The sequence below is a fragment of the Chaetodon trifascialis genome, chromosome 22 (genome assembly GCF_039877785.1).
Source record: "Chaetodon trifascialis isolate fChaTrf1 chromosome 22, fChaTrf1.hap1, whole genome shotgun sequence".
Classification (NCBI taxonomy): domain Eukaryota; kingdom Metazoa; phylum Chordata; class Actinopteri; order Chaetodontiformes; family Chaetodontidae; genus Chaetodon; species Chaetodon trifascialis.
This window is the reverse complement of record NC_092077.1, coordinates 13,244,872-13,261,226: the sequence shown is the minus strand read 5'-3', so window position 1 is coordinate 13,261,226 and position 16,355 is coordinate 13,244,872. Positions and strand designations below refer to the sequence as shown.

At 42.5% G+C, this 16,355-nt stretch overlaps 1 protein-coding gene across 1 annotated transcript in view; it reads right to left on the bottom strand.

Annotated features, from left to right (window-relative positions):
- exoc4 (exocyst complex component 4) overlaps positions 1-16,355 on the bottom strand; it is a 112,533-nt gene that overhangs the window by 89,269 nt on the left and 6,909 nt on the right. The window contains exons 4-8 of the mRNA XM_070991771.1: positions 15,935-16,128; positions 14,126-14,235; positions 11,958-12,058; positions 11,650-11,804; positions 7,330-7,510 (exon numbers count right to left, since the gene is read on the bottom strand). Of these exons, the coding sequence (XP_070847872.1) occupies positions 7,330-7,510; positions 11,650-11,804; positions 11,958-12,058; positions 14,126-14,235; positions 15,935-16,128 (741 nt within the window). The remainder of the gene's footprint in view (positions 1-7,329; positions 7,511-11,649; positions 11,805-11,957; positions 12,059-14,125; positions 14,236-15,934; positions 16,129-16,355) is intronic.

The window sequence follows — 16,355 nt, the reverse complement described above, 5'->3', positions numbered from 1 at the left end:
GTTGCGAAGAATAAGAGTGACCAAAAGGGAGAAAAGTACAATTAGGAGACATTAGCAACACAAGAGGCAAAGAGATGCAGAGAGGAAGGGGAGCATCTATAGCTGCACCCAGAGCATCACATCAACTGCCTGGGTCCAGGCCTTTGAATCCACCCATTCCACCAAGTTCAGCTGATTCTTCAGACTCTGTCCTCATGACACGAAAGAGCGCTTTCTTGTCTGAAAAAGCTGGTGATCTAATGAGCGCCATGGGGGGACTCACGATTAGCCAATTAGCGCTACAAGTTGTGAAGCTGTTGGAAAGCGTCGTCAAAACTAGGCAGCGCTAATAAAATACGGAACCATCACTGCATTTCTTATTTTTCGCCTCAAATGTTTTCAGAAACATATTTCAGTGCACGGTTTAGCTGTAATGTGAGAACGTTTGTGACCGGATGCTAAAAACGGACGAGCCAAAACCAAACGGCACCAAACTCGCTGTCCGGTACCCACTAGTCGGAGCTTTCATTGGTCCAATGGAGCTTTCAACAAACTCATTGGTCTACAGTTCAGTACCACTGATAACATCTGATGTAACTGGCTCTGATATCAGAGGATGGGAAATGGGAATCCATGGAAATAATATAATGTTAGCACACTCTCTCCTACTCTCAACGCCTTTAATGTTGGCAACAGGTGGTATCAGATGGAAACATGCCTCTTTCCACATTTCCTTCTTCGTCTCAACAGTTCAGGTTGAAAATCTGACATTTAAACATCAAAGCATCCTGGTGGCAACTTCCTCAGTGTAGATGGATCTTGATAACTTAAGATAAAAACAGGATCTGCATGCTACATTAGTCCAGTGAACTTCCACTGAAGGTCACTGAGAGTTGACGGAGAAACAGGGGAGGAGGAAATGAAGTGCTTGAATTCACCAAAAATCAATATTCACGGGTGAATCTGTGAAGCAGGGGATGAAAAAAAAGGGGGTAATACGTAAAGATGTGAGACATGGAAAATGGCTCTTCACACCAAATACGAAGACTAAGCTCTTGAGTTCACATCAACTCGAGTGTTTATGCGATTTTGGGTGCTTATGTGCGGGCACGCATGGAAAACACACATTTCTCTCAAGGGCTGCCCTGACGAAGACTCATTTCCACCACTAATGAATGTAATTCTATCATCCAAACAAACTCCTTCCGCGGATTGGGTCTCGTCCTATTAAAAAAGGGGGAAAGCTTCATCGAAGTCTGCCTTTGTAATTAATTTCCAGCGCTCCCATTCATTTCTTCTAAATCAAATGTCCTGATGTCACCCTTTGTGTTCGCAGAAATTGTATACTCATCCTCCATCCTGTCCATTAGGGCCTAACACCTAATAAATCAGTGCAATTAAGAGAGTGCCACTCAAAGCTGTGCAGGTGAGCACTTGTCACTGGATGAATTCCGCCGTAAACTGGCTAAAATTAAAGAAATAAATATCACTTCATTTGGACTTTCCGTGGTTCCAGCCTCTCCTTCTTTTATTAAGTCATGTTAAAAGCAGCCGAGAGAACAATCTCAACAATTTGTTCCTTTCTCAAAGCTTTATTGAAATCGGCTGTTTTCCCACTAAATCCCTTGGCTGGTGTCTTGTCACAAAGCATATTGACTGATATCCCTTGCTGCTAGCTTGAAGTTAAAGTCCAAAGTGTCCTTGGCCGTCAAAGAAAGTGTTCTTTATACACCCTGTATTGATTGTGTTCCCAAAACTTCAATAACCTTCACAAGTTCTGACAGAGCTTCAGCCACAACTACTCCCGCAGCACTGAACTACCACTAACCAGCGGGGGTTCCCACCTGGAGCGTACTGCATCTAGTCAATCTTTTGAAGGCTATCGTGTTGACGGAGGAGAGGAGGATGTGCCTGCGTGTTCAGTGCAACCCATTTTATTCCTCTCCATGTCCTTGCAGTGTCCTCAACATGGTTTTTTTATGCAAAAAAACATTTCTATGTGTATTTATTGCTTTAAACAAAGGAGGAGGAGGAATAGTTTGTAGCATTGAGAGGTGTTTCTATGGATACTATCCTTTCAAGTGTATGTGTGCTTTTAGTTTTGATTTCCATGAGATAATGAAAATGGCAGTGAATATGTAGAAAGGGCAAGGATTACTGCATATTTTAAATCAATAGCAACAGACAATACAAAGCAGACTAAAGACCACTGATAATATTACTATTACCATGACTGACACATACCATTATGGTATCCTTTCTGTTAAAAGTCAGTTTTCTGTGTGTTGTTACTCACTGAGACTGTAGTGATTTCTTATTTGTAGTTATACAGTAAATAAAGTTAAGCAAGTGACGTATGAACACTTTGGGTTTACTTATTTTCTAACCCTAACCCTAACCCTAACCCTAACCCTAACCCTAGAACTAGACATTACATTACAATACACATACTCCTAAAACAGTACATGCTGATGATCTAGTTGAAGCCATTAAAGTGTTAACTGTACATAATATTGTGTACCTTTGTGCTTCTTACACCACTGAGCAGTACAGAAGCAGCTCCTGTTATTTACCATCTGGAAGGACATATTAGGCAAAGTTAATGATGTCCAAACAGGACTTTAGTGTCGTTGAAATCGAGGGTGACTCAAAAAACGCATGACGACACGTGTGGTGGGCGGGCCCTATTCAGGATCACATGGTTCGTGTTTTGGGGGGTTTTTTTGTTTTGTTTTGATTTTTATTTTGAGTTTTTTTTGAAGATTCTTCCCTCAGGCTGTGAGATTCCTGAACTCATCCTCTGCACTTCACCATAAAAACAGTTTACTGTTTTAATTTTTAGGACCTTTTATGCATTCATCCATTTATATTATTTTTGTTTTGTGAGGAGCATAAAGGGAATACAGCTCTGATTTCACTGTACAATCCTGCATTGTACAATGATAAATAAATTAACCTTGTACTCCGAAACATCAGAACAAGGGATAAACAACAGTTTCAGAAAGTGTCTTTGATAAAAAGTTGAAGGTTCAAGAAGCCTGCGGACATACTGAAGCAGAGAAGTCAACTGTCACTCTCACCGCAGTGCTGCATGTTGTCCTAAATTCTATCAGCAAGTCAAGGAAATTATTAGAAAAACATACATCAGCAGTTGATTAAGTCTCCAGTGATTTTGATGTATAGATGTGGGGGGGTGGATGTGAGAATACACCACGGAGATGGTAGACTTCACTGCGCTCCAGCGATATGTAAATATGACAGCGCTTTGGAGGGCAGAATGAATGTGACACATTGATTAAAATGTTGGGTGAGAACAACGCAGCGACGTCTGCGCTTCATTTCTAATTAAAAGAGATCATTGTCTTCTGGCTGCTCTCTGGCAGTTCGATTCGCCTCGTTTTTGCCGCGTTGATGAGCTGAGAGAAGGCACTGCATATTTAAGCCACTTGTATATTTACCAGCCGCGACAGCCTGGCTGGTATGGTTTTCACCTTGTGAGTGTGTGTGTGTGTGTGTGTGTGTGTGTGTGTGTGTGTGTGTGTGTGTGTGTGTGTGTGTGTGTGTGTTTGATCATGACAAATGTGGTCCTGGAGACAGGAACTAGCACAGATGTGGTTCTGAGCACTTTGCCAGGTGTTTTTATGTCTGTGGGGAGAGTTTGTAGGTGCAAAAACTTCACAACCATGCAAACTAATGTCAGACGCCTCAAATCAGGTTAGAAAAAAATATATAAATAAATAATGTGATGAAACTTGTTGCAGTTAATATATAGGATCAAGTATCTATGCTTTTCCACATCATACATTTTATCTTTATTACAAAAGTTCTAATCAGTCAGGAATAGGCAAGGTTTAAAATAGCAAGTAAGGTTTCAGAAAAAGAGAGAGGACCAAGGATGATATCAGGAATATATATATATATATAAAAAAAACAGGAATGAATATTGCAAGTTTCTGTTAGAAAGGGATGGAGGCAATGCATTAAAAGATATCCCCAAATCACAGTATCAAAGTGAGAGAGAGAGAGAGGACTTTCCTGTTTAGTGCCATAAAGCGTATTCTAAAGCACGGACAGGTACCTAACAGTCAATTGAGTTTTCTTTTAAAAACTCTTTATTTGGAGCCTACATTAAAAAAAAAAACTCAGCTCTAGCCGCACACTTTCTTATCTCTCGCTACAGTAGAAACTGTCCATATGCAGAGGTTCTATAATCTAGAAATCAGCTCTTTCAGTAGGCAGATAGTCAGCATCCATCCATATTTTTGAATGCAGGCTCAAAGTTCCTTCTCTGCAGCGAGGAAGCCACTCATTAAAAGTGTGATTTGCACTCTGGTCACACACTCGCGGCAGACAACAGACATGGCAAGCGGTCACCCAGCCACAAATCCTTGAAGAAAGCGCAAATGGCGAGCTAATTAACAAACTCGCATGCCTCGAACTGAACAGCAGACAAGGTCAAAGGGTGATGGACGTCAGTAGCCAGGGACACTTTGTGCCAAATATACATTAAATAACACTCCCACTGGGCGGTCTTAATGAAGAATGCATGGAATTCATAAAGCACCATCTTTTGTGAACCATGTTGGCCAATTACCTGACAACACATTGTAACTTCCATCTTGTTAATGATTCAAAGGACAGTTGTGGATTTTCTTGTTTGGTACTTCATTGTTTTAGCTCAGAGAGCATCACATGAATCCTGTCAGTCTTAATTGTGTGATGCTCCGATACTGTATTTCTTTGAATAGGAAGAGCATATTAAACATTCATGGACACACACCAGCTCCAGTCACTGTGATTTCTTTGACAAAGCAAGACAGCTTTGAAGTGCAGGACAGTTTCTGATGGTAAAGGAAAAAAGTAGATTGTCCAAAGGCATGCCGTGGTGTAAACTTAGAAGTGTAAATTCAATAATGGTGTGAATAATCAATAGATACACTCACAGACATTCCACAGAAAAACACTTCAAATACTGCAATGTGGCATTAAAACACTCCTTCCAGCAACCAGTCTTTTACACTTTGAATCAATACTTCTGCTCTGAAATTAACACCCAGCAGAATCATCTCCAGCATTTCTGAACAGGGATTAGAACCATTACACGAATCTTGACTTTCAAAAGCTTGTTTACCTGCTCCCCATTCAAAGCCTACGAGGCCTAAGTCGCACACTGATGAACGCTGTCTCTCTGCCGAGGCCTTGTAACTGGGTGCGCCCTGTGTTTCTGTCGGCTCTTGCATCTGTCTGCTGGTATGTCATGTGGAAAGGTCACCCTGGTTTCTCCACCTCTCAAAGTGGGGAAAAAATAACACCTACCCGAGAGGTTTCTGTGCATGTCAAAGATGTGAACTTCAATAAGTAAGAGGTGCAAGACAGGCAGGGTTTCAACTGATTTAACTGTAAAGGAGAAAAAGAAACCAAAGCGCAGCCTTCCTCTGTTCAAGCCTTCACACCAATTATCACTTTTAAACTGCATATTTTGCAGTCGACCACTGTGAGTTGTTGTAGTTGTAGTTACAGCAGAGCTGAAGAAAAAGAAACTTATGATGAGGGATTAACAAAGATCGTAACCAAATTTTGACCGACGCTGTGTAAGTTCCTGCCCCTTTGAGCATCTTCAGACGTGAGATAACAACCGGCTCACTATCCAATAAAACTTGACAGAGCCACTGCAGGAGCAGTAGGAATTTAATTTCTCTCGTTGCTGATATGCGACTCTCGAGGACAGAGTGGGGTAAAAGAAGGGGGTGAAAGGGAGTGTGGGAGTTGTGAGAGAAAAAGAAAGCAAGATAATGAGATTAAGAAGGAAATTACAAGGAGCAAGAGGGGTATGCGCAAGGTGCTGGGAAATTGAGAGACTGTAATACAGCGGGAGCTGGAATGATGCGGGAAATGGAAATGCAGAGTGGGAGAGAAAGACGCAAGAACACGCGGGAGATGAGAGAAATGGCGAGACGGAGGTTGGGATGGACGAGGGGCCTTCATATTGATACAATCGGTCAGGAAATAATAACACGAGTGAGTGAATAAGAAAACCTCATTTCACGTAATGAGTATTCTAATCAAGAGATTACATTATCTCACATCGCAGAGGCAGGGGAGAGTGGAGCCCCTGGCAACTGGGTGTTGGCAGTGATCGCATGCTGGGGAATGGCTTAATGCCTCCTATAACTATAATCGCAGCGCGTGCCTATGCACAATCACACCCTCGGAAACACACGCACGCACACACCTAAACGCGCTTGTATTTATGCATCCATGAATGCCAGCTGGAAAAAACTCAATTCATTAGAGGCATCGTGTTAGAAGTTTGTAATAGATGGGCTTTCAATTTTACTAGGCAACAGAATTCTGTTGTTTTATTTATTTTTACTCTTTGATCAGTAAAAAAAAATCAACAAAAAACACGTAATTACTGATATTGCTATCGACTGCCATGGAGACGATCAAAGAATTCAAGTCAGCCCTGCGAGAAAATTTGTTTTCTTCCATCCATATATTTATATAGAGGACATCTCAGTCGTGGACAGGTGAGGAAAGGTGAGCGTCCTGACAAATTCCAGCCGGTTGAAACGTGGTTATGCACAAGAAGCGCTTCAGAAAAATGCCATGAATTCACTGGAAGAATCAGGGAAAACGCTGTGATCCTGGGTATGAGCACACACAGGGAGCCACACACACACACACACACACACACACACACACACACACACACACACACACACACACACAGATCGCTTTGAGAGCAACAACCGCCACAGATTTCCCTCTGAGAATCACCATAGGTCAGCTCAACAGCTGCTCATCCCCTCAGCCAATCAAACAGGAGCAGGGAGCAAAAACCCAGCATAAATACACGCCAATTAAAGAACCTAAAATTAATCCAAGCAATCAAGCTCCCCCTGTCTTCTCCTCTCGCCACTTCTTGCTAACAGACTGAACGCCATCCGTCACATCACTGCCAGTTTCTCTACTGATTAATTTACTGTAAGAGAAGGTGAATTAAATCAATGTTTTCAGAAAAGTGCTGGGTGGAAAATAAATTAAGGATGAATAACTCTCCATAGAAGTGGATGAAAAATAAAAGCCTGGGGGTATGCCAGCAAGGGAAGGCAAAACAAACAACACAGAGTTCACCATGAAAGCGACATAAAGGAGCAGTGCTTGAATATGGCTCTGTACAGCTGGCAGAGGTAAAAACAAATTGATCTCGATGGTTTTAATAGCTGCTTTTAGTGTCCTCTTTTTCATGTGTGTACAGGTGACTGTCAGACATCTGCAACAAACTTTTTGCCACTTTCTACTGAACACATATATCAGCGCTCTGAGTCACCGTTGCTCATGTCTCACCTGCAGCACCGTCTGGATCTTGGCAGAGACGTCGGCCTGCTCGTAGAGTTTGATGCCCTCTTCGTGGGCCCCGCCCGGGCACTGCACCGCAATCCGCTGCAGGTGGGCCAACACCACGCTGTGAGCCTGGGCCACTGCCTTGAACTTGTCGAACAAAAGCTCCAGCAGCTCCAGCAGCAGCCTGTAGAGGGAGCCAGAGAGAGCAGAAAGGGAAACAGGTGATGGAGAGCAGGAGAGAGGGGAATAAAGAAGAGGAGAGGACTTAAGAGATGTAACACTTAATAAAAAATAAAACAAAACAGATGTGACACAGTTTTTCACCTTGGGAATAAAAATATATTTTATAAGCATTTCACCCATGGTCTTGACTATCACAGTCTAATGCGGAGCTTAGAAACACAGCCAACGCAACATTTAGACAGTTTATTGGAGAGGAAAATACATACACAGCAAATCCCATGGCCTTGGATTTCTACATAAAGCAGCAGAGAGCCACCAATAAATTCAGCCTCTGTTTTAATATTACAGAGAGGAAAGTGAGACCTGGCCTCTTCACTGCCACCAGAAGGATGTGTATGTGCACAGATCCATTCTACTAAATGATTCCTATTTCAGTGTATTGACCTGTATCATAAAGGTAAATAATGGCAATGGTAAATTTGCTTTATGTAAATCCGACTCGGTTCAGGGAAAACTAAAGACAAAACTATAGTTGCCCTGAAGAAAATCATGGTAATACCAACAGATAATCTACCCAAAAATCATTACCGAGTGCATTTCTTAGCACAAATTCTGCATTGCAATTCCTAGTTTTCAATCACATTTCCATTTAGCTGATACTCACAGCTACTTTAACCCAGCACCTGGGCTGGTCATTGAAAAAGTGCTGTCTGACCCGGACTCAAATGAACACTACTCTTATTAGCTCTAAATGGCTCTGGCTGAAGAAGAAAGCGCAGCCAAAACCAAACAGACCTTCCACTTGATCTGAGTGCTACGCTCTGGATCGGAAACTCACAGTTGCCTCATCTACACTAATGCTTTCATACAGACATTGCTATACCTGCTTTCTGCACAAGGACAAAGCTTTCAAAGTAAAGAGGGAACACAGGTTACATTAGCGGAGTCTGAATGAGCACCCAGCGCACCCATGCCAGTGAGTGCCTACTTTATTTTAGTGGAAATATTACAGTTATATAAAGGTAGTCACACTCTCTGATGAACACTGGTATTTCAGTTCTCTCCTCTGGCATTTAAATTGTGTTTGGTTTAATTGGTACTATGCTGTTGTTTTCTTTTTTAGGCGTCAACAGCTTAAAAGTTTAAGGTTTATTATAGAATAATTGAAGCGCCTAGGTCTGGATTTACACGCATCTTTCTGTCCACTTACACTTAAAGCTAACTAAATCTTCCCACGCCAAACCAATCATCTTTCCTGCTGATGTAAATAAGGTACCTAACTATTGAGTGACACAAAAAAGACCAGTTGTATTCGTGCAAAGTACAGCCAATGAGATTTAAAGTCAAGGCTGCGAACCAGAAAAGCTGCAACTGCCAAAACCCATCTTCTATTAAGTAGACTCAAAAGCACCCGAGCTCATTACCCCATTAATGCCAAGTCAATACGAATTTGCACTGATTTAAATGCTGCAAGAAAAGAACACATGCTAAAAGTTTTGGGAGGTGGCCAAAGTTTCCTGGGAAGTTATAAGGATAATGTAGAGGCAAGATGGATGTTTCACTAGGGGGCATTTTGGTTGGCTGTCTGTCACTACACTGGCAGTAGCAGCGAGTAAATGTTATTAATGGAGAGGAAAGAAGGCACAAATCACAAAGAGCTATAACTCAGCGAATGGAAGATGTTCGTGAGACGAAGAGAGGAGCTGTGAAATGCCAGCGAGTCAAGGAATACTCCCTCCCTCCCTCTTTCTCTCTCATGCATAAACATGAAGGACTGACAAGAAAAATACATTGTGAACACCAACTTTCAGAAATGCGCAAACAATATATGACCATGTATGCGTGCGTGCAGGCAGACACACACAAAATGTATGGCTCTGACCTTGTCACCACTTCTATTTGTCTGATTTCTAAGCGCACTCCCATTTACCCCCACCTCACTGCTTTCACACACACACACAGACACACACACACAAAGTGTAGACAACCCAGTCCTCCTCATTATCTCCCAGTGGAGGCCATCCTAATTCATATCGTCTGTTCTTTGAGGCCTCACTTCTCATTTCCCCTCAGGATCGAAGCTGACACACACATGGCTGATGAAAGGTCGGAAGAGGCAGCAGGGAGCGCACATGTGGACATGCAGTCCCTGACTAGCTGACCAGCAGTCCATCTTTGTGTGTGTGTTTCCTTCATTTATGGAGGACAATGATGATGTCCACATTAGATTACTATTAAGTTTTTGAGTGTTTAAAGAACCCTTTTGAATTGCCAAATGTGCCAGATCATCCTCACACAAATTTGTCCCTCAGAAGTTGACTTGACTGAGGACGCAGAAAAAAAAAAAAAAAGGTTCAAAAGAGACAAGCAATCAATCTCCTGATCAACGTGCTTTTCTTGTTTTCAAATTGGATTTAAAAGACGTAGCCATTTATTTTAATGTTCTTTGGTCATTCAAGCATTTCTTCATTAAATCAGCTCTCTTTCTAAGGGATTCAGATTAGATTCAGAATCTCTTATATGGCAAAAACAAAGCAGAAAGAACTGAGGCTCTGTTTCTGTAATGTGAAATGAAAAAAGGGAATATGAGTTCAACAAGTCTGATTTGATGTAAATGAAACCAAGCTACTCACAGATCAGTGGCGCATGCTAATAACTTTGGTGCATGGAGTGGGAACCTGCGTTGAGTATCTCAGTAAAAGTAAAAATCTAGTGAAAGGAGTCGGAAATGGTAATGCACCTCCAACGTGGCTGATCTCAGAGGATGCGGATGAGAATATAAACCTCCAACAGCAAGCCACACACCGCCGCATACCCTGTAAAGTGCTTAAGTGTTGCCTGCTAGTCTGCAGTGCTATAAAATATAGTGTGCAATATGCAAGACCATTGTTCCCTACAAGTGGTACATTGGTCGGAGTTTCCATAGCAACAAGCCTTGACTTTAAATTGAAGAGAACATAGGCAGAACTAGGTGTGTACGCACCCAAATACAAACAGGCACACGAACCTCTAAGTGTTCGCCCAAACGCACACAAATAGAGTGTTAAGCGCTTATGCGCGCGGGCAAACTTAAAACAATCTGTAAGGAGCGGAGCTGGGAATGAGCTACACGGTGGCCTATTACATCGAGGTCAGACGAGACTCAGCGGGCAACGGGAGAGGGAAAGCAGACGAGGCCAGAGAGAACATCCCTGACAGAAAACAAGACGTTCCTCTTAAATGGTTCAGGATCAGTGGACTGAGACCTGTGTTTCCCCAGTCTGCTCGCTGTGTGTGTGTGCGTCTGCAGGAGCTGATGTGACTGCTTTGAAAATGTAGCAGGCCTCTACGGCAGGTGTGGAGTTGTTTGTGTGTGCGTGTGTAGGGGTGTGTTTAACCATGACTTGTCTAGGTTTAAAGCAGCAGAGTATCTGTTTTCATGGTCTGAGGCAGGTGTGCCGCCAGTCCTCACCTTTACTGTGTTTCATACCTGGTTGACTGTCTGACTATGAACACCCTGGGGCTGCATTCAAAACATGGTGTCGACTGCCTTTACTGTCAGCTCTAAATATACCGAAAACACTGAGCACATGTTAACACCAAAAATGACTGGTGACTAATCCTAGGTATATTAGTATTAAAAAAACAGCTGTACTGCAGTCAGAAGAATCTGGAGGGAGGGCAGAAACATTCCTAACCTCTACCAATCACTACGGAGAGTGGCCACCTTCTATGTAATGACACTGGGGAATTGATTCTGTTGGGAATACTATAATCACAGAAGAATCAGCAGGCAGGCTGCTTTAATAAAACTCTTGCATAGATGCGAGATTGACGGGATTACAAGTGACAGCTTTATTAAAGCCTGTCTTTTGTGGTAACAACAGTAACTGCATACTGCTGTGTACACTGCTATTGTTCATGCTACTTATTATATTCTAACAAAATATGGCTTTCCACAGAACTGCTTACCTGCTTCCTGTATATCCCTTTCCCTCTTCATTTACTATTTATTATTAACCTCCAGTGTTCTCCATTTTTTTACTGATCTGTAGCAATCCTCTCTCCTCAGGGAATTGTTGTCCACTCTCACGGAAGCCATGACATTTCAACATAGTGCCTTCCTCCTTCAGTGTGCATCCCTGATGCACCTTACTGTACCTTGGCTGGCTCTCCTGGGCCAGGTTTTCCCCTCTCTGGTAAGCATGGTCTGCTATCTGAGTGGTAGACCGCTTGACAATCTGTTTCAGCTCAGGTTCCAGTCTCTCCATTATGGCTTTGATGGTCTCTGGGATTTTCTTCAACTTGGCCAGAGCCTGAAGAAAAGGTCAGTGCAAGCAGTTTATTGAAGCAAGAACAGAGAGAAGCTGAAGCAGCAGCACAGAACACGAAGGTGGATGTAACATAACTGAGGTGTTAAAATTCTCACTTAACAGTGAATGCAGCATTCAGTGATGTTGATGTTGTACCTTGATGAGGATGCCCATGAACTCAGCACTGTTCTCCTCTGGATCCACCTCAGGGAGGTCCGCTTGGTTCAACTCCCGCACATCCTGCTGCAGCTCACGCACTAAAGAAAGTATAAACATACACAGGTCAGCACATACTGTACGTGCTTGCAAAATATTTCCAGGCATAAAGATACAGTTATTTCAGCAATGGGTAATTTTAAAAAGACATGGCGAAAAAAAGAAATAAAAAGTCCAAACACTGTTTTGCTTGTACTTGCACATTTGTAACACTGAGCTCCCAAATATAGCAGCCGCATAAGTACAAACCGAACAACTACGATCCAACCATCACCTTTTAAATAACACGCTCATATAAATACAATTATAACTTTGACTTTATTAATATGCCACATCTTTCTCTTCTAAATGCACGCACCTGCACCTTTCCTGTGATCCTCCTCCCCTTTATGCTCTCTCCATCTGACTTAGCCACATTAGCGGCTAAATTGAGAGTGGCAGCATGGAATGATGCTCTAATTTCCATTAGATGGGGCCTCCCAATTCCCCATCAAAGCGCGTTAAGAGAGTTAATGTTTATGGCAAGTTAATGGACTTTGGGTGTATTTCCTCTTTTCCCCCATTCCAACTGTAGTTTGTGTAATAATTATGACAATTACTAGCTACAAATGAGGTGCTTTAATGCTATTAGACAAAATGGCAAGCTAGGCCATAGATGGAAGATGGCTGCTGTGTCGTGACCACAGTTGTTAGCATGACGGTGTATAGGCACTTACCGCCTGGTGTTGGCTAATTGCCAGTGTTCTCTTTGCATAATGTGGGGGAAATATGTGGTTTAGCTGTTACTTTTAGGACTACAGGGTGGCTAAATTGAGTAGCAATTTATTATGTGTTAGTGTAATTTGTACATTTGTGTGTATGTTTGTGTGTTTGAGGTCAAGGCATTCACATTGATGGGGATGAGCTGAGCTGTGTGAATAAAAAGAAGTTGTAAATGACATAAGCTCTCAGTGAAGTAAAGGCAAAGCTTTGTGTAAGTTAAGGGCGAAAAAGATAACGACAGAAACATTTTAATCAAACAACTGGTTCGCATAAAAATGTTGGCTTTCGGGGAAATCTTGTTTCTCAGAAGCCAGTTATATGCTAATGTTGTTAATATGTCACTGCCAAGCTAGTAAGGTAGCAACAGCACGAGGCAGATATGTGTGTCGATACTGAATATGTACAATATGGTGTGCGGCTGCCTCGTATCCACAGAGCTCGACAGAGATGGTGAGTTGCTAACTTAGAATGCCAACAGTGGGTGGTGAAAAAAAGGTGCCAGGCTTAATATAAAAACTCAGAAACACCAAGAGAACACCAAGTTATTGCAGGATTAACTTTTTTCATTATCTTCTTGTTTGCTTTCCTCTGTGCTCTGTGTGGAAGGAATGCAGCGCTGACTCTACGCCCCTGCAACCAAGAGAGACTTCATCCATTCCTGAATACAGTTATAGTGTGCATTATCAGGCCCTGTTACAGCCCTGGTTACCAGTTTGAGCGTAATGAGTGCTGCTCCCCTGCTGCGATGACAGAGACGCTGGGTGACTGATGGTGCAGATGGGGGGGGGCGAGATGATTATAACGTTAGCGAGGGAAACGTATATTATGTTCATCGTTGAAGATGTTATGACATATACCACCAGGAAAGAAATGTGGCTGTGTGCAAAGATGTGTGTACGTGGCGTTGTACAAGAATTTGGATCAGCAGATTCTGTGTGGATTCACTAACACTGTGTGTGCGTGTGTGCGTGTGTGCGTGTGTGCGTGTGTGCGTGTGCGTGTGTGTGTGGGGCAATACACAGCCATAATGATATGCAAATGAATGTAAGCCAGAGTGATGCTAATGACTTCATTATCACTAAGAATATCAGAGCAGAGTGAAAATAAAATTGCAAACTGAAATCCACACACTTTGTTATCCAGAGAGACCAACAACGCTGCTTCGGTGATGTGTTTATCTCCATGGTACTCTTAATGTGTGCAAGTTTAATGGAAAGCAAAACATACAAGTTATGATTTTTCATGAAACACCCTCTAAAGACTCCAACTTCTTTTTGCTAACTTCATTATCGTCTTCTCACCACCACCCTCCTACTCCCCTATCTAATATGATCTAAGGACCATACCGCTGCCAGATCCAGGTGTGCTGAACTGTGACGAATCCAAGAGCTTGCGTGGGGTGGACAGGCTGCTGACATCCAGCACGGGCATCGGAGATGTGTCTTTGGCCGTGGAGCTGTGAAGAGAAATCCAGAGACATGATGATCAAGATAAAATAAACCATGTTATTGAAGATTACACTTTAAAACATGATATTGCAACTGCACAAGAGGAACAGGCTCAAATTAACTCCAAAAATCTGCAGTAATAGCTTCTTATACACATATAAATGTTTAGTACGCGCTAACAGAAATGCACCCACTAAACTGCCTTTCTCTAACAAAAACAATCTACTGGTTTAACAAAAAAAGCCTTGCATCTCTGGGTGGGATTGGTGCTGCTTTCCAATGAGCCATTTATCAAGCCTTAAGTCGGAGGTGGAAGCAATCCAGGTCCTTTAAGATGGGCGGTATAAACACAGTGTGCCTGCTAAGTGAGTGGGGTGTATGGAGGCTGGCTTGTTGTTAGAGGCGACCCAATGCAGGAAGGCCAGGACCTGTCACTGGCTGACCCTCAGTAATAAATCACTGTACCTCACCAACCCACTGCCACAATAATTACTGCACCCCACACACAAATACACACACGCGCACGCGTAAAAGTGCTGAATGCCATCCATGGAACACAACAGCACCAACAGTGTGTTCGATTGTGCCGCATTATCCCTAATAAGTTATACAGCCGCATCATGGAACTAAGAAACCGACCCTCGGGTCACGGAGGCATAGCTGAAGTTATTTTCCTGGTGCTGCAAAACCTACTTCGTAATTTCAAGCAGCACTGGTGTCACACAGAAACTGTGGATGTTGAATTCTGTCATTTTATTTATTTACTGCTAGTAATTGGCAACTGACATCCCCCAGGTTTAAAAAATGGTTTGTTCCCTGGAAACAAAACAATACAATGTGTACAGTATTATTCCACTGAATGCATATTTCCTGATTCTCTATGAGGGAATTAGGGTGGTTTGCCTTTTTCCAATAAATGATGCAGGGTGTTTTTCGCCTGCTTCTTCGGAGCTTCACAGCGCAAAGTACAAACGTGAAAAAGTACAGCGACAAGGTCTAATTGTTTTTGTCAGTAATTGGCTTGGTTTCCATTCAGCGAATAACTGTCATGTTCTCCCAGCAACTGAATAACTTATAATGGAGGAACATCAGTACAGTCGAAACTTTTCAAAGAAGGAGGCACTTTGAAGGCTACATTTCTGTTGACTACATAATAAGCGAACAATAAATGCACCTCAGACCAAACAAACTGGCTGAAAGATTGTTTTATAACAGCCTATGACTTTTTTTTTTCAATGTCACTCTATCTCTTTCAGCCTTGCACATATTTGTAGAAGGTAAGAAAATAAAATTACATTTATCAAATGTTGCGTGGATCCATAAAAGAATCACTAAAGCTCTGCTGAAGCTAAAAGGGATGTTAACAAAGGAGATGGAATGAAATCTCTAATACTTACTGGACCCTGCAGTTAAATCTTTGACCACCAGTCATGCTATTGTGCGAAATACTGTTAAGCGCAAACAGAAGCAACTACAAGAGTGTACTCAGTGAGGTACAGATTTCCACCAGGCTCACAGTCAAGACAATGACAAAGATAACAAAAACAGGGAATTACTCATCTTGTACCATGCATAGCTTTGGTGGATCATAACATATCAGGTATGGAATTAACCTGAATCAATAAATGGCGCTATTTTGATATTTCTATTCTTGTGAGCACAAATGAAGTGGTAACAACATAAGAAATATAAGAAATTGCCCCTTACCCTGGTGGGCGAGCAGCATTTTTGTCCTTGTTCTTGTGTCCCAGCCGACTTGTGGACTTGATGTAGAGGTGTCGGTGCAGCTCATCAATGAGTACAAGGTGGATGTTGAGCTTCTTGCTGTGGAGCTCCAGGCGCAGATCTCCGAGCCCCTCCACCTGCAGCAGGGAGCCTTCCAAAGACTCCACGGCTGACACCTGCACATGACAACATATCAGCCAATCACCGGCTATCCATAGCTGTGACTTTCAAGTTTCGCAGTGTCTGATCTCACCGCTTCAGCAGCCAGACTACCTGTTGTTTCCACGATCAATCAATGGTAGACAGTCGTAAGCCACAGAAATCACATGTAGAGGAAAGAGAGGGGGACAATGCATGACATAGACATCTGGCCTGGAATTGAACCGCAGCAAATGGTGAAAAG